Here is an 18,831-nt window from a genome sequence, read left to right as displayed (position 1 = left end):
GGAGTCTAGATGGCTAATAACCTTGAGTCCAAATTATTCCCTGGGTCCATTCATGAGAAAGAGGTATCTACTGATATATTGCATTTCTTTTGTCCTCGCATTTTTATTTTCAATCATACTTAATTTTCATTGTTCTCTAAGTACTCGAAGTGCTATTCAGAACATAGAAATGCGTTTCCTTCCAAGTATTTCCTTCCAGTAGGCTCCTTCAACCACTTGCCTAGATGTGAAGGATTTAAAGTGTTTAATTAGAACCCTTTAAATTACTGCATTGGGAAGAAAAACATAGCATTTCCCATCACCATGAATTAAAACATCAGGTCTTTGCAGGGAATCTTTTTTAGGTAACGTTTGATTTTGAAATCTAAGAGGCTTCCCATGGTTTTACTAGTTTTGCTCGACTGCAAACTCTCCTTTATCAAAATGTACTTTCAGTACAGTACACTTAAAATTTTTTAAAGAAAAACTTAGACTTATTTTTATGTAGCCTGGAGCATATTATCTATATTTTCAGTAGACAAAAACAGATCTCCATCTTGGGAATGGAATCCATCCTCAACCTTCGCAAGCTCTTCACAATTCCTCAACTCTGAAAGGAAGGGCTCCCTTCATTCCTCAGCACCCACCCCCAGCCGTCTCCTCCCGATCCCCGAGGTCTGCATCCCTGGTCACGAACCCCAGCGGCTGAAAGGAGAGCCTCAGGGAACCGCAGTGGAAGGGCTCAGAGAGAAGGATGGGGGTGGGCGGCCAAAATGCGCTCAGTTAGGTCGGGGAGAGATTGGGCGCAGCACCCCGCGAATGCTAGGATTCCGGGGCGAAGTCTCCTGGGAGGGCTGGACTACTCAGAGGGCTTACGCTAAGTGCGCGAGCCTTGCGCGCACGCTCTCGCTGCCTCCACCACCTACCTCAGGTCGCACCCGGCCTCTCCCCACCCTCCGAGGGCCATTGGTACATTCCTGCTGACTCCGAGAGCTTAAAAAGGGCCCGGGAGGCTAAACCCTGCAGATTTGGTGCCGATTTGTTTCGTTTCCTGGCAAGCCCAGATTCTCTGCGGGCCCCCTAGTGCGGGGTGCCTCTCGATATCTTGGCCAGGGACTCTTGAAGCTGTGGCTCTCAAGGGTCTGGGGGTTTTGTGTGTAGCTGGCTGGCTGGCAGCTAGAGTTCCCCGTGCCCGATTCCTAGGCTTGCTCAGCTCCCTCGCCGAAGCCCAGCAGTGAGAAAGGCGCGCCGCCACCTATGCTGACGATGGAGCAGACCGAGGTGCTAAAGCCACGGACGCTAGCCGATCTGATCCGCATCCTGCACCAGCTCTTCGCCGGCGAGGAAGTCAATGTGGAGGAGGTGCAGGCCGTCATGGAAGCCTACGAGAGTGACCCCGCCGAGTGGGCAGAGTATGCCAAATACGACCAGTACAGGTGAGCCCGCCCCAGCCCTGCCCGCTGAGGGTCTCGGCGCGGCCCTCAAAGCCTGGTGGCGCTGACTTAAGGAGCCTGGGGAGGAGCGGGCGTGGGGGGGGAAGCGCGTCTTGCTGGGGAAAGTGCGGGCCGCATCGCGCCCACGCTCCCCACCCCGCAGGCCAGTTGCCGCACCCCAGCGCTGCGCTGCCTTCACCGCGGGCTGCCCCGCTCCCCCTCCGCGCTTTTGGCTGAAGGTTGATCTTGCAAAGTTCGGCCTCGGGAGGGGAGGCCACCGCGCATCCAGTTTTCTATTCTCTTCTCACGTGTCAGTTTCTCAGCTTCCAAACTGCCACTCCTCCTTCTCCCGGCCTCGGGAGCAGTGCCTTGGGGAACCGCCTGGCGGGACTAACGGAGGGTGGTGCTCCCAGCACATTAGCTATCCAGAGAAAGGGGTAACGGCGAGGACACAGTTCCCCGACATCAGTTCTCCATCGGTCATCCTCGGTCGTCTGCAACCAGACACCTACCAACTGGCATTTTTGTGTCTTGGGAGTTGTCATCAGCTCTTTTTCAATTTGTGGTGCACCCTTTCCCAAACTAGTTCAACTTCCCGGACTTCGGTTTTATTTAAACACATTGTCGGGTTCTCGAAGTAAACGACTGTCTCTCTTTTACGCCCACCCCTCCCCCAAGCCATATGCTTTCTCTTATACTACTTACTTCTGAGGGTCTGGCATGTAAATTGAAGACCTCTACTTCTCAGCTAGACTGGAGATGCCTGGGGAGGCCTGGTTCTTTCCAGCGCTGGCTTGGTGATTGAGTAAAAATGTATCGCTGAGAATCCTCTTGGGGCCAGAAATAAATTTAATCATTCCGAAGATTAGCTAGCACTTCAGTCTTTATAGTCAGTTGGGTTAGGGGGACAGTTGAAAGAGAAGAATAAGTAAAGATTTAAGCTTTTTTTGGAAGCAGTTTCTCTGTTATTTCACTAAACATATTTAGGGCGTTCAGTAGAGTTTTGTTGGAAGGAACTGTTTAAACTGTATTTTAGGATTTGAAAGAAAGTGAAATCTACCTAGGATCCCATTTTCCACTTGCAGGTGGCTCTAGGAAATTCCTTTGGTTCCTGTCAGTTCAGTTCATGGTAAGGTCCTTCTGTGGCTGCCAGAAATTACCAGAATCTAGTTTTTGATTTAACCAATAGTTCCAAGTAATTGAGGCTTTTGTTATGGGGCAGGTTCTCTTCCAGTCACTTTACACGGTACTCATTTACCTTGACAGCCTTATGAGATTGGTACCGTTCTTACCCCTATTTTACAGGTGAGAGATGTTAGGCAATAAAGAGTTTGAATTACCTCCTGACTGGTGGTCAAGTGTTGTAGTGGATAGAGCATGGACCCAGAACACTGAGGTCCCTGGTTGGAAACCTGGAGATGACAGGCTTGAGTGTCTGATCATCGACATGGTCCCAAGGTCACTGGCTTGAGCCCAAAGGTCATTGGCTTGAGCAAGGGGTCACTAGCTCTGATTGACACACACATACACACACCCACTTTCTGTCAAGGCACTTAGGATATTCAATCAATGAGCAACTAAAGTGAAACAACTTCAGTTGATGCTTCTCATGCTCTCTCCCTCTCTCGCTTTCTAAAATCAACAAATTAAAAATTTTTTTTTAAGTTTGGATTAACTGCACAAGATCATACTTCTTTCAAGAAGTAGCACCAGGATTCAAATTAGGATTATTGTTCCAGAGCCACTTGGATTTATCTATTCCACAGGTATCTGAGATATAGTTCATTAAGATAATAGGTGCAATCCTGGGTGGGTGTTTGGGGGAGGAGAGAGGGAGGGAGAAGGAAGAGTAGAAATCAGTTTCAGAGCATTTTTTTTGTGTATAATAAGTGCTCAAGCACTGTGAAAGATTCTGATCTCTGACCTCCGGAAGGCCATTGCATAAGAACCAAACAGAATGCGTTCCAGTGTGGGCCAAACAGTGAATTCTCGGAAAGAAGCCCCAGAGAAGCAAGAGGGACTGCCCTAAGACTGGTGGGGGTAGAATTAGAATGCTGGTATGGGAACCAGATTTACTGTGAATTAAAGGCCACATGCACAACCTCTTGCTAGGTCAACAGGGCTACAAAGTGAGGATGACTGACTAGATCTGAAGAGCATTTACTAAACACCTGTCAGTGATCTGACAGCACCTGGCCTTCAGCCAGGGAGAGAAATGGACGTGTAGGATGTAAGTGAACAGGTAACCATAAGCACAAACACTGCCCCAGAAATGGGGTCAAGGTTGCTTCCTTTAAAAGTGAGTCTAAATGAATGTCATAATTATCAAACTTTGCTAATTAGATGATATCATTAGTACCTGTTGTTGGACCAATAGAAACTTCAAAGTTGTTTTATTTTTTTCTGATGGTGTGGTTGTTTTGATTCAGGATTTATTTTAGTTTAGTTTAATTTATTACTGTTTTATCATCATTGTAAAAGGTTTAGAGTGTTAGTAAACTTTCTAATGTAGTCTCCTATGTTCTGGTAGTTAGATCAACCCCCACCCTATTTATAGAGGACTTTTCTTTAGGGATGGGTTTGCATGTGATTTGTATCTGGGCTATTGTAAAACTAAGAATTCTAGAACAGCTATTTAATAAAACCTTGTTTCCCAAGTTCAGGTTTAGCCGACCCGAGGGAAAAGACAGAACAAACAATAGCAACAATCTTGCCTAGAGCACTAATGCACTTTGCAAATACCTTCTGTGAGAAACTTTTGTTTATTTATTTATTTTTATCAGTTTGATGCAAACACATGGAGAATAATGAAATTTACTTTCAATTTCCTGTTAATTTTTTAATGCCATTAATTTAAATGCAACAGCTGTAAAAGCAGTGATTGATAATAGAAAATGTGCAAAATGAACTTAGAAAAATATTTTTCTTTTGTGCTGGATTTCTAATTAGAAAACCACATTCAGAGTTCCTTAGAGGTAGAAATGGTAAATCTGTAAATGAATGATACTTTGTGACACATTTATTTTTCCTAGTGCTTATTTCATCAACCAGATTTAAACTTCTAAATACATTCTTTTTAGGTACACCCGAAATCTTGTCGATCAAGGAAATGGAAAATTCAATCTAATGATTCTATGTTGGGGTGAAGGACATGGCAGGTAATACAGCTCTTCATTTGCAGATATTTATTAGAGTATCTGTTCCAGTGTATGAAATATATGGTGCTGCTGGCCACAAGTCTTGAAAGCAGTAACAAACCTCATTTTATAATTATTTGTCCCCTAATCCCAACTAAAAATATCACGAGAATTAGCATGAAGTGTTTAGACATACATCATGCATATCAAAACCAGCCTCCAAATGAATCATCCATCAAATAGGTGCTAACTAGTTTAACATATTCTCTCTCCATACTTTTATGATAATGTGCTAAAACTTGATTTTTGTGGTATTTTGAAGTGTGTAAATAATCGTGAGACCAAAGACCGAAATGTCCAGATTTGGAGTTAGAAAAACAGTTCACAAAAACAGAAAATTTCTTTCTACTTCAAGTTTATTATTTACTTTGTTTATACAAAGGGTAAGGCAACTTAAACTAATACCAATTCTTTGAAACTTTGTTTCTTAAATGTCCTTAAACATTTGCCAATGTTGTTTCCAATTGAGTATTATCTCTTTCAACAGATTATTCTCAATCTTTTGAGAAAAGTGAAGACAATAATCCAGACCTTTTTTTTTTTTTTTTTGGCTTTTTCTAAAGTGAGAAGCGGGGAGGCAGAGAGACTCCTGCATGCACCCGACCAGGATCCACCCTGCATGCCCACTAGGGGGCAATGCTGTGCCCATCTGGGCCATTGCTCCGATGCAACTGGAGCCATTCTAGCACCTGAGGCGAAGGCCATGGAGCCATCATCAGCACCCGGGCCAACTTTACTTCAGTGGAACCTTGGCTGCGGGAGGGGAAGAGAGAGACATAGAGAAAGGAGAGGGAGAAGGATGGAGAAGCAGATGGGTGCTTCTCCTGTGTGCCCTGACTGGGAATCAAACCCAGGACGTCCACATACCCTACCAATGTTCTACCACTGAGCCCAGACCCATTTTTGATAGGAGAAAGGAAACGTAAAGTTACAAGACTTTGGCAAATTAGGACTAAAGAATATGTACTCATATATGTACTCATGGAGTGGAATAGTTTTCACACATTCTCTCAATATTTTTTCAAAGTAGATTATATATCAAGAGTAAAACTATGTTCTGTGGATTTAGGAAACAAGTTTTTTCTGTGGTACATATGTGGGCTAATAGAATTCAACATATGAAATAAATGCCAAAAATATATGTAGTTCATATGTATGGCTCACAAAAATTAGGGGATATTTAAAAACGAATATGAAGCAATAAAAAGCATTTGATTTCTTTTATTAAACAAGAACATCAGGAAAGCAAACAAGTCAAAGAAAGTTGTTCGATTTTGCAAATGAGATGCAAAATCAACTTTTATTTCATTGGTGAAAATGCACTGTACAAAAGGCTGAAAGTGCTAGAATAGCTACATGTTCCCTGATCCCCTAATTTTTGTGAGCTGTGTATTTTAACCCATACATAGGTAGTCCTACTCAATAAACTAAAATACTATTTAAGATTATATGAATAAATTCTTTCCCCAGATCAAATTTACTTTTTTTCCCCATGAATATTGGGATGTAATCACAAGTAGGATACTCAAAACCAGTGGTAGTCAACCTGGTCCCTACCGCCCACTAGTGGGTGTTCCAGCTTTCATGATGGGTGGTAGCGGAGCAACCAAAGTAGAAATAAAAAGATAGATTTAGCTATAGTAAGTTGTTTTATAAAGATTTGTTCTGCCAAACTTAGCGAAAATCCGACATAAAGTACTTGGTAAGTAATTATTATTATATGCTTTAACTTGCTGTAACTCTGCTTTATAAATTTTATAAAGTAAAGTTACTTCCCTACTTTATAAATCACCATTACTGTGGAACCAGTGGGCAGTTAGAAAATTTTACTACTAACAGAGATACACAAGTGGGCGGTAGGTATAAAAAGGTTGATACCCCTGCTCTAAACCTACAAAATATTAGCATTCTATATACATTACAGTATAATTTTAAGGTGGTGGTAATAGCTACATATACCTTTGTCCCCGAAAGAAAGGATAAAAGAGAAAATTCCTGGGGAAAATCATTAAATGTTAAATGATCATCTCAGTGTGATGCAATGATTATTTTTGTCCTTTCTAAAATTTCTTCAGTGTAATTTTATAATCCAGTTTTAGCCCAGCTTCACTGAGTTGTTTAAAGCTCTATCTTGAAGAAGTTAAAAGGTTTCTAGTTTTGTGTTTCTCTGATGAAAGTAGCATTACAACAAGGTTTGAAAAAAATGAACTGTTCTTTAGGAGAGAGTGTGCATGAAAACTGTATCCCTTCTATGCATTGATATGGAAGACATTTTATTTATCTTGAACAATGTTAAATTATAAATTGGTGACATTTAAAGATGCAGCTGAATTGGATTTTATCCTGGAAGATGTCCTAGTGACAATATGCAGCTGTAAGCTCTGGGGAACGGTTACTGTAGGTCTGGGTACTGGACCATCGACTGAGTTCCGTTGTTATTTTGTGTGTATATAGCAGTATCCATGATCACACCAACTCCCACTGCTTTCTGAAGATGCTGCAGGGAAATCTGAAGGAGACTTTATTTGCCTGGCCTGACAAGAAGTCTGATGAGATGATCAAGAAGTCTGAAAGAATCTTGAGGGAAAACCAGTGTGCCTACATCAATGGTAACATCCAGTACCTTTTTCTAAGAGCAAGTGGGAAAAACCTTGCGCTCTCATCTGAAATACTGATCTCTTACAAATGTGAAGTAGAAGTTGGATCATGGAGTCATGATGTCAAATACCTGGGAAAGAACCTGAAAGCCGTGGGCTTTGCTTTTTAAAGTTGTGCATCTGGGTTGGAATCACTTACTAGAAACACGTACGTGCACATTAGTGCTGGCTGAAAAGTCATTTACCTGCCAAGTCTTAGGACAGCTAGAATCAAATATGGACTTATGTATGTAGAATCTTTTAGTAAAGGTAGAAATACTAGTCTTTGTGTCAGAAAATGTAAAGAAATGTTCTGGGAGTAGTTGTGAATGCTAGCTAGTCCCTGTTTTTCTAGAACACATATCACATACGTAGAAGAGCATTCTCGAGGGGAACTTTACAAAGCACATTATTTAGCAGTGATTTATAGATCTTTCACCAAGAATTCACTCTTTCCCCTAAATGTGTTATGGGAAAGCCATATAATTTTTAGGAGAGGCAGTGATGATCATTTGTATTCTTAAAGGGGATAGTAACTTTCCAGAAAGCTTGTTAAGTTTATATGAGATAATTTTTTTCCCCAATTTTAGATGAGATTCCAACACAGAGGAAGATTAAATAACTTATTCAAGTAATTCAACTTTGAAGTGGCAGCCAGGATTTGAACTTAAAACAATTTGTTTCCAAAGGCCATACTCTGAATTGGTAGCCATCCCACTCACGTACAATAGAATATTAGATTTTTTTCTGGCAAAGCAGGCTCTTCTTTAAAGTCAAGTATTGGTCTTGATACTTGACCTAAATTTGTTCCTTAGTTTCATAATGTACTTAGAAAGGTCAGATTATACAGTAGTCCTTTGTTATCTATGGAGGAATACATTCATAGATTCCCAGTGGATACCCGAAACTGGTCAGTATTGAACCCGATATATACTATGTTTTTTCCCTATGCATACATACCTATGATAAAGTTTAACTTAGAAATAAGGCACAGTAAGAGAGTTAAAAACAATGATTAGTGATAAAATATAATAATACATTATAATAAAAGTTATGTAAATGAGTTTTCTCTCAATATCTGATAACTGAGATGCCTACCAAGTGACCAAAGGGCAGAGAGTCTCTACAGCAGGTTGGATGAAGGGTGATTCCCGTCTGGTTGGGATAGAGTGGGAGATTTTTATCACACTACTCAGAACAGCACATAATTTAAAGCATGAATTATTTATTTTGGGAATTTTCCACTGAAGATAGTCAAGCCATGGCTGACTGTAGGTAACTGAAACAGCAGACAAAGAGGAGGTACTGTATGGGAAGTTTGTCCTTCTATGCACATATCACAAGGTGTAAGTTTCTCATATAGTGGGAAACTCTTATTTGAGGGTTGCTATATATATGTGTATATGAGCCACACCAGATTTTCAAGTACAAGTTTGTTGTTCATATAACTCACAATAAAGCAAAAAGCCTTTTAGAGTAATTACCTTCAGCTAGTCACAGGTCCTTGTGAAAGTAGATTAGATCTTGATGAATAGGTGAAGAGTCTACTATGTGAAGAGTATAGAGCCAGGCAAAGAAGGTCAGTGAGTGCTGCAGCCTGGAAATAAGGCTGTGGGAACTGATGTGTGCAAGCCAGGGGGCACAGCAGGCACCAGCTCCAGCGAGATCATTCTGACTTCTTTTTTCCATAGAGGTGGGAAAGTGATTTTTGTGGGAAATTTTGCCAATTGATAAAATATTGGGGGGTAAGCTAAAGATTTGTGTAGACTAATTACCCATATGGTCGAAAATCACAAATTTACAACCTTTGATTTTTACAGATGCAGGAGTAGGAGTGCCAATAGATACTGGTCAGAGGGAAGGATGTTTTAAATACAGGGAAGAGAATGAGTTAAGGCACAGTCATTGCAAAACATAAAAACTAGTCAGGAATGGTCCCCTGGAGGGAAGAAGGAAAAACAGGTTTGGACACGACTGGTGGAAGAGCGAGGGAGATCAGGTCCCGGGACTCCAAGACCAGCTTAAAGTAAGATCTTGCTTTGGTCAGCAGAACTTTATTTGGGAATATCTTGATCCATATGGTAGCAGTATGTAGTATTGGATGGCGGAAAGAGAGAATTGGGGCAAGAAGACAGACCACTGTAGTAGGCGAAAGGGGGACATGGCCAGGATCAAACTGGTGTCCATAAGTATCACCAAGTTCAGAATTACTGTGACAGAGATTACACCATGGGGATAAAGGAAAAGAGGTAAAGACCAATAATAATGTTAGGATTATTAACAATTGAGATCAGGCATGAGCCTTGAGCTTCTCTAAAGGACAAGTAACTAGTCGCAGGGGTCTCAAACTCGCGGCCCACGGGCCGCATGCGGCCCGCCGAACAATTTTGTGCGGCCCGCAGACTAATCCACGAAGTTCAAGAAAAGTGTTGCATAACAGTTGCCTTTTGTAGACCTAGTGCGGCCCGCCGAATGGCTGTGATCTTGCTCTGCGGCCCACATGCTGAGTTGAGTTTGAGACCCCTGAACTAGTGTATGCAGGGCCTTTGCTTCCATTATTGTCTAGCATGCAGTGGCTGGTGTATGTACTTGTAATTGGAGAAACAAATAATTAATTTGTATAAGGGCAGTCAGTTCTTAAGAATGTTGAACTTTTGTACAGAATTGCGCTTAAGCCAGTATATTATGAAAGCAGTAAGTTACAGAATTAAAGAGTTTACAGACCTGAGAATTAGGCCCCATTTTTAGGAGTGAGGAAAACTGAGGATTCTAGAAGTTGGGAGTTGTTTAAAGGTGGTCTTGCTGGGAGCAGAGCCTAAGTCCTCTGTTTCTAGGTTTTGCTCTTGATCATGCAAGCTCATGGAGCTAGATCTCAAAGCATAAGGCCAAAGTACACCAATTACACTGAATTCCTTTCTTGATTAGTCTTCATATTCTCTCCTAACTATAAATTTCTCAGCATATTTTTAAAAAATCATGTACTTTGTCATTATTTCTTTACTTTAATCTTCTTTGAGACATCTCCTCCAGGGCCTTTTGACCGGCTCGAGTGTGGGTTGGGTGATCTCTAGGCCAGCGCTCAGCTGTCATCCGGGGGTCCCCTCACATCTCCCAGGCTTTCCCTTTACCATCCTCTTTTGCTAATCCCCTTGTTTCCAGTTTTCATGTCTGCTTCATTCTGGTCCAGGCTTCTGTTTTAGTGAAGCATATCCTCCAGTGGCTCTATGAGAAAGGATATGTGGAAACAAAGTTTTTGAGATCTCCTATATCTAAAAATCTCTTTATTCAACCCTTGTAACATGATTGATAATTTAGCTGGATATGGAATTATGACTTGACAATCATATTCTCTCAGAACTATGAAGAAGGCAATGCCTTGTCTTAGTTCTCAGTCTTGATGAAAGCCTGGTGTCATTCTGATTCTCAGGTCTTTCTATGAAGCTGTTTTTTCTTTCTAGAAACTTTTGAGATCTCTTTCATATTTTCTCTGTCCCCACTATGATAGAGATGTACTGTGTTTCATAACCCTCATTCATTGTGCTGGGTACTCACTCAGTGCGTTCTTTCAATCTGGAAATTCATGTTCTTCCATTCAAGAAAATGTTGTCAAGTTATTTGATTTCAAACCGCCTCTGATTTATTTTCTTTTTTATTTTCTACCTTTGTTCTTTTGTTCTTTGAGTCTTCCTCAGCGTCCTCAGTTTTTCTTCCAGCCTTTCTATTCATGTTTTTATTTCTACAATCTCTGGTCCTTTTATAGTTTTTTTTTTCTTATCTCTGAGGATATTAGATACATTTGTTTTTTAAATCTTCTCCTGAATTGTTTCTGTTTCTAGTTGCTTTTTTTTAGGTTGCTCTGGCCTCTATGTTTGTACTAGAGGACTTACTCAAATGTCTGGTGACCTTGGCTGTGTGCTAATATTTAAAAACCAGGGACAAAAAAAAAAAAATAAGCTGGTAGCTCTTAACACTGGACTTCACCCTAGAATAATCTGGCAGAGCTCTTTCCTTGAGGAACAACCAATGGCAGTGTCCTTCGGGCTTTGTTCTGAGCCAATCAGATACCCTGAGAGGCTGTTTCCTATCTCCTGCTGGAGAAAAAAAAAATTCCTGTCTGGCAGCATTCTGGCAGCTAGGTGGTGAAGAAAGAGGGGCTCTTCCCATTCAATATGTAAATTTTCACTTCAGTCACCTGTTTTTCATCTGTCCTGAGTTCATCTATTACCTTCTTTCTAGAGAATAGATCTCAGATCTCTACCAGGGAGAAGGAGAGGGAGAAGTGATGAAAGGGATTTGAGACTCTACTGAAATAGGCTTTCACCAGTTCTTGTACTTTTAGCCCCATTGTCATCCTCATTTCCAGAAATACCCATGCTGCTAATTTCTGAGCTGTTTGGGAGGTTCACAATATAAATCAGGTTATTTCTTGGCCATCCCCATGTGTAGATGAGTATTTAGCTTTCTCTCTTCTGCAAAGCCATCCATCTACAGTACAGGTTGAACTACATGGGTCCACACATACACAGATTTTTTTTTCAATAAATAATGCTTTCAATCTGAGGTTGGAAGTTCACGGATGTAGAGTCTTGACTGTATGCATTGGTGTATGCTATTTTATACAGGGGACTTGAGCTTCCTCAGTTTTTTGTATCCACAGGGGGTCCTGTAACAAATTCTCCCACAGATACTGTGGGACAACAAGTTTTGGGGGGTCAAAACTTATATGTGAATTTTTGACTGTGGGGAGTGGGAGTCAGCACCCCTAATGTCCATGTTGTTCAAGAGTCAGTTGTACATTCAAGCTTTTAAATTTTTATTAAAATGTTTTTCTTTTTCCATTTTCTTTGAATTTTGATGCCTTTGTTATTCTTTTACTGAAGCTGTAGGGGGTTTTGAAGAAAAATATAGTGCATATGGCTTTTTTAATGAGAAGTTCCATTATGTACCCAATTGATTTATGATGTTTGATGATTGACAAAATATTTACCTACACCTACCATTTAAACTCCTTCATCTATTCTTTCTGGATGTTGTTTAGATTCCATTGGCTTACATCGAGTAGAAAATACCAGCCATACAGAACCTGCTGTGAGCCTTCACTTGTACAGCCCACCTTTTGATACATGTCATGCCTTTGATCAAAGAACAGGACATAAAAACAAAGTCACCATGACATTCTATAGCAAATTTGGAATCAGGACTCCATTTGTAAGTATAATTTCTCTCTCCTAGATTTAAGAGCTTTGTGGGTATGCATTGCTTTTTGTTTGTTTTAGGTATTATTTGATTATTTTATGAATTGAAGTTTAGATAAACCTTAACCTAGGGGACAGTCCCCTTATGTCCTAATTCTTTTCTTTAACTTTAGAGGCTCTATTTTTTTTTTTTTTTATTTATTGATTTTGGAGATAGGAGAGAGAAAGAAATGGGGGAGGGAGAGGAGCAGGAAACATCAACTTGTAGTAGTTGCTTCTCATATGTGCTTTGACCAGGCAAACCCGGGGTTTCAAACTGGCAACCTCAGTGTTCAAAGTTCATGCTTTATCCACTATGCCACCACAGGTCAGGTGAAACTGTATTTTCAATTTATAAATAAACTTAAATTGGAAGCAAAGAATTATTGAGAGTGTTTCCAGTGTGTGTTGAAAATATATGCTCATTTCTAAATTATTGGTTTTATTTATTAGAGAAATAAGAGTAGAACTTATTTGATATAACTTCTGCTATGACTTGATATTTATAGGTCTAATTTACTGGAACAACACAAATAACTTGCAGAGTTAACCTTCGCAAAGTTTGAGATCCTATTCCAATGGTAGAAATAAAGAAACTTGCCTATTTCCTTTGCCAGATTGCTTTGTGTGTGTGTGTGAGTGTGTATGTGACAGAAACAGATAGGGATAGACAGAGAGGAAGAGAGAGAGATAAGAAACATCAATTCTTTGTTGCAGCACCTTAGTTGTTCATTGATTGCTTTCTCATATGGGCCTTGATGAGGGGACTACAGCAGAGTGAGTGACCCCTTGCTCAAGCCAGTGACCTGGGGCTCAAGCCAGCCCAAGGTCATGTCTATGATCCGATGCTCAAGCCAGTGACCCCACACCCAAACTGGTGAGCTGGTGCTTGAACCTGAGTCCTCAGCATTCTAATCCCATGCTCTATCCACTGCACCACCACATCGTCAGGCCCAAGTTGCTTTTTTTTTGAAGAAGTCATGCTATTCAGACTACAAATAAATGAGAATAGACTGTGATAACATGTTTCCCTTGAGGAGCAAATGTTTCCAACTAAAGATAATAAGGCAACCAGTAGTAATGTAGTACGGCAGTCTTCTAGTCCTGGTGAAGTACATTGGCCATTTAGGGGAATGTAAAGACAAAAGGATTCTCATAAATCTGATGCAAGTACAGCCTTTGAGGGAAGATAGGGCAGAATCTCCTCCAGTGATTGTCCTGCTTTGTTTTCTGCGTTTTGATCCCCAAGAGCTACTTTTATGGCAGAAATAAAACAAGAAGACTCCATTGCCATAGCTGAGTTTTCACACACAGATAAGAAAGCAGGATTATTTAGAACAAGCTGAAATGTCTAATATGAAGAATCTTACACAGCCTTCTTTTTTTCTTTCTTACAGATAACTCCAGGATCACTGGAGAATAACTAAGGAGCACCAGACGCTCTAAGGTCTGCCGAAAGTTTTGCCTTGGACAGGAAGCCTCCCACCATTTGCTGTTCAGTAATACACTTTGCAAAGCCAATACTTAGATCTCCTGTAAGGCAGATGCTAATTACAAGGCACTAAGTAAACAAATAGTGCCCAGAGCTACTACAGAGGGAAAATCCCAGTAAAGAAGAAAAAGATGTGATTTTAAAGGCCAAATTAGGTGCTCTCCTGGTTTTAGTTTCTAAATCCATCGGGACCCTTCCGGGAATGTCAGTGAAGATTTTTTATAGCTTTGGGAAATACTTTGGTCTCTGAACTGTAGTTAGCAATAAATAAAAACAAGAAATTACAAACATCAAATGCCTACCTTATGACTTGGATGACTAAATGTAGTTGTTTTTAGTATACTTTATATGTTCTTAATATTTGAAGAGAATTTTTTGAATCTGCACTTTATTTTTTCAATCATGTTTTACAAATTCCTATTCTATAAATACCATATTTTCCCATGTATAAGATGGGCCCCATTTTGAAAAATTTGGGGTTTAAAAACTGGGTGCGTCTTATACCATGGTAGCATTTCAAATGCCATAGATGGAACTGAGGACGAGGCGATGTATGAAGACAGTGACTCATCGTCAGACACAGATGAGGACAAGCTAATGGATGGGAGTTTTGACAATGATAAGGAGTTGTATCAATTTTATGATGAATAAAACTTCAATTCAATAACTATGTAATTTTTTTTTCAAGTTTCAGGCCCCAAAATTAAGGTGCGTCTTATACATAGCATGGGGAAATACGGTAATAGTGTGTTGTAGATAAAGAAATTTAAGGTACTTTGGCATTTGCTAATGGAATGAAGGGTAGAGAATTTAGAAAAGTACATGTACCCTAACCCACAACAAACCAAAAACAAACTCATGTCTGGTGTGTCCAGTGGTCAGAGTCAGAGATTTTTGTACTGCTCTGAAATGCCCAAATGATTTTAATAAAACTGAACTTTAACACAATTTAAAGTTTTGTGTTTTGTTTAACTTCATAAGAATTTCATAAAATTCAGTTCCTTAGATTTGGGTAGACTACCAAAAATAGTGCAAATATGATTTTATGACGTAAGAATAGAGAGCCACAAGATGCATAAAATGTAGCTTAACTTTTGGGCTTTACATGTATCCACTAATTGGCTGGAGCTATGGACCTATGGACCTGAGATGTTAAATGGAAACATACCCAATTTTGCCTAAAAATTGTGTGTGGTTCTGTACAGACATACGTCATTTTATTGTACTTGGCCTTCTCGCACTTCGCAGATGTTAACGTTTATTACAAATTGAAGGCAGGACCCTCCGCCAGCAAAAAGATACAGCTCACTTTATAGCGGTAGCCTGGAACCGCACCTGCAATGTCTCTGAGTATGCCTGTCTGTTTTTAAATGTGAATTGTTTTTCAACATTTAAAAGCTGGAGATAAAAAAGAAGATATATTTCTGCTTCCTGAAAATTTAAAGAATCTAGCAACACTGGACCTGCATTGCATTTTCATTGACATCAGTCAGTGAGGTGAGGGTCCGTCTGTCCCTTAGATGGGGCCATTCCATCCGTGCCAACCCCCAACTTGCCTATTTCCCATACGTATGTTACCAGCAAAGCCTACATATGTATTTGAGTTTGCTACCCCTACCTACTTTAGGCAATTTTCTTCAGAATGTCATAAGCTTGGAATTTATTATCTCTAGAAACAATTAGAAAGTAAAGGCCTTTAAAGATAGTTCTACATTGGTCATTGGCTACATTATATCATGTCAGAATTATTTACATCTTTGCTTCCTCTCTTCTTTGAGAAGGATATTAACATTTATTGAGTGCTTACTACATATGAGGTACTGTTCTAAGTTGTTTAGGTTGCACTAACAAAATTTTGTTAATAGAACAAACCTCCTTATGACTTAGGTACTGTATTGGTTTCCTACTGCTGCTCTAATACATCATCAAAAACTTAGTGGCTTAAAGCAATGCAAATTTCCCTATAGCTCCATAGGTCAGATGTTGAATAATTTTACAGTACTAAAATCAAGATGTCAGAGGCCTGCATTTCTTTCTGTGCATTCTGGGTAGGATCTATTATACTGGGTTTTCCTTCTAGAAACAGTCATGCCTCATATCCCCTTCTTGCATCTTCAAAGCCAGCAATGGCAGCTCTGGCTGGATAGCTTGGTTGGTTACAGCATCGTCCCAATACACAAGGTTGCAGATTTGATCCTCGTTCAGAGCACATACAGGAAGAGATTGATGTTTCTGTCTTTCTCCCTCTCTGAAATCAGTTTTAAAAAAAAGCCAGCGCCCTGGCCGGTTGGCTCAGTGGTAGAGCGTCGGCCTGGTGTGCCGAGTCCCGGGTTCGATTCCCGGCCAGAGCACACAGGAGAAGCGCCCATCTGCTCCACCCCTCCTCCTCTCCTTCCTCTCTGTCTCTCTCTTCCCCTCCCGCAGCCTCTCTGTCTCTCTCTTCCCCTCCCGCAGCCAAGGCTCCATTGGAGCAAAGATGGCCCGGGCGCTGGGGATGGCTCCTTGGCCTCTGCCCCAGGCGCTAGAGTGGCTCTGGTCGCAGCAGAGCGACGCCCCGGAGGGGCAGAGCATCGCCCCCTGGTGGGCAGAGCATCGCCCCTGGTGAGCGTGCCGGGTGGATCCCGGTCGGGTGCATGCAGGAGTCTGTCTGACTGTCTCTCCCCGTTTCTAGCTTCAAAAAAATACAAAAAAAAAAAAAAAAGCCAGCAATGGCACTTAGTTCTTCTATATCTTAGTATTCTGACCTATTCTCTCCTCTTGTCCTTGGAAGAACTCAAGTATTAGATAACATCTCCATCTCTAGGTCATGCCCCTAATTTATGTGAAGTCTCTTTTGCCATGTGACCTAATATATTCATAGGTTCTAGGGATTAGGATGTGGGCCTCCGAGACCTCTGCCAGCCTCAGTTAGCTGTCCTGCTCCCAGTGATCCATGCCAATCCCCGTGCAGAGTAGACTACTCACCCCCACCCCCAGGATTTTCAAAGTCTCATCCCATCACAATGTCAACTGAAACTCCAAAAACCTTCTAAATTAGATCTCATTTAAAGTTAGTAGAGAAAAAAAGAAAAAAGAAAAAAAAATAAAGTTAGTAGAGGTAAGGCTTCATTATAATCCATCCTGGGACACAATTCTTCCCACATATTTAGAAACTTACCAAAAGTTATCCAGCCGAGAAATTACAGGGCAAGGATTTGATTCCAAGTAACCTTCCTTTAAAACTCGTTCTCTTTATACTCAAGCCTTTCAGGGTAAGAGAAACCTTAACCACTTTCAGTTTTTGTTTCCTACTTTTAAATAATAAAATTGTGGCATATTTATATGTTTTATATGTATGGTGTATTTAAATGTTTAACGTACTGCACTTTCAACACACAAATGTGGAAATACCTGTGTGTGACAAGTAGTGGCTAAGTCTGAATTTGAAGATCCTTGTGCATGTGGCTCAACCTAAATGGAGGTCCTGGCCGTGCTGGCCACCCTGACCTCTGCAATTGGCCCTGTTCCTACTGCCCAGATAATCACAGAGAAGCAGGCACGATTCTCGAGTAGCGCAGCACAGTTGGATCGATGAGGTGCACACACACAGCAAGGCAGTGAAGCCATCAAAGGTGCAAAGCGATTACCGGTATGTAGGAGGGGAAGGAACAGCTGGAATCATGCTGGCTACCAAAGGTGACTAGGGTATAAAAGGAAAAGAGGGTAAGAAGCTGTGTCAAGAAGAAGAGGAATGAGCACTGCGTGAGCAGATGGTGGAGGGCTGGTGGTGAGCCCATGAGCCGCCTTAGCACTCAGTACCTCCCATCTTACCTACAGCTAAGCTTCAGCACTTGCTCTTCCCGCTGCCCAGTCTGTCCTGGAAGCTCTTTCCATGGTGGTCTCTCCTTGACCTTCAGATATCAGCTCAAGTGCCATCTCTCTAGAAGAAGACTTCCCCAACCACTCTGTCTGAATGTAAAATCTCCAAGCACTCTTCATCCAATTTCGCTAGCACACTATGGTTACCTGAAAACTGTCATTTCTTTTTTCACGTCTTTATCATCTGCAGTCTACCAATAGGGTGCAGGCCTCACTGGGTAGAGAAAGTGTTTCATTCACTGCTGTATGTTTTCTGAGCACTTAGAACATATTTGACACAAAGGAGTGGTACTCAATAAATACTTATGAACTGAATGGAGAAACCCTCAATGTCATTACGTAAGAATTTTATTAAACCCTAATGCTATAGTGTCTTTTATATGCCACTAAATTGTGTGCCATGTTATTTTTATTAAGTATAGAAATTTTGGCCTGACCAGTGGTGGCATAGTGGATAGAGCATCGACCTGGGATGCTGAGGACCCAGGTTCAAAACCCTGAGGTCTCCAGCTTGAGCATGGGATCATCTGGCTTGAGCATGGGATCACTGATTGATTCCATGGTTGCTGGCTTGAGCCCAAGTTTGCTGACTTGAGCCCAAGGTTTCTGGCATGAGCAAGGGGTCACTGGCTCAGCTGGAGTCCGCCAGTCCAGGGACATATGAGAAGCAATCAATGAACAACTAAGGTGCTGCAACTACTGTGGATGTTTCTCATCTCTTTCCCTTCCTGTCTTTCTCTAAAAAACAACAACAACAAAAAAAGGTATAGAAATTCTAAGGATCATTTTTTTTATGATACAGTCTTCTTTCTTCTGTAGCCCATGTCAGAAGCTTATATTTTGGTGGCGGTTCATTAATCATGTACTTAGACAAACTAGTTGATGAATAAAGGGTTTTTCTGTGGGTTTCATGGGAAAAGACGGCATTAATTACCCCATTTAGCAATGGTGCTTAGCCATTTTTTTTTCTAACTCACAGACCACTTTGAAATTCTCTGAATG

The 18,831-nt window shown here is 41.0% G+C and overlaps 1 protein-coding gene across 1 annotated transcript; it reads left to right on the top strand.

Moving 5' to 3' along the window:
• Positions 1 to 990: 990 nt before the first annotated feature.
• Positions 991 to 14,919, top strand: CDO1 (cysteine dioxygenase type 1). Its single transcript, XM_066274106.1, has 5 exons — positions 991 to 1,415; positions 4,493 to 4,570; positions 7,064 to 7,218; positions 12,284 to 12,453; positions 13,877 to 14,919. The coding sequence occupies exons 1-5, from the start codon at positions 1,237 to 1,239 to the stop codon at positions 13,904 to 13,906; spliced, it is 612 nt and encodes a 203-aa protein (XP_066130203.1). The 5' UTR covers positions 991 to 1,236; the 3' UTR covers positions 13,907 to 14,919.
• The last annotated feature ends 3,912 nt before the right edge of the window (positions 14,920 to 18,831 follow it).

Source organism: Saccopteryx bilineata, chromosome 4, assembly GCF_036850765.1.
Source record: "Saccopteryx bilineata isolate mSacBil1 chromosome 4, mSacBil1_pri_phased_curated, whole genome shotgun sequence".
In the NCBI taxonomy this organism is placed as follows: domain Eukaryota; kingdom Metazoa; phylum Chordata; class Mammalia; order Chiroptera; family Emballonuridae; genus Saccopteryx; species Saccopteryx bilineata.
The sequence above is the reverse complement of the archived record's forward strand: the minus strand, read 5'-3'. Positions and strand labels throughout refer to the sequence as shown.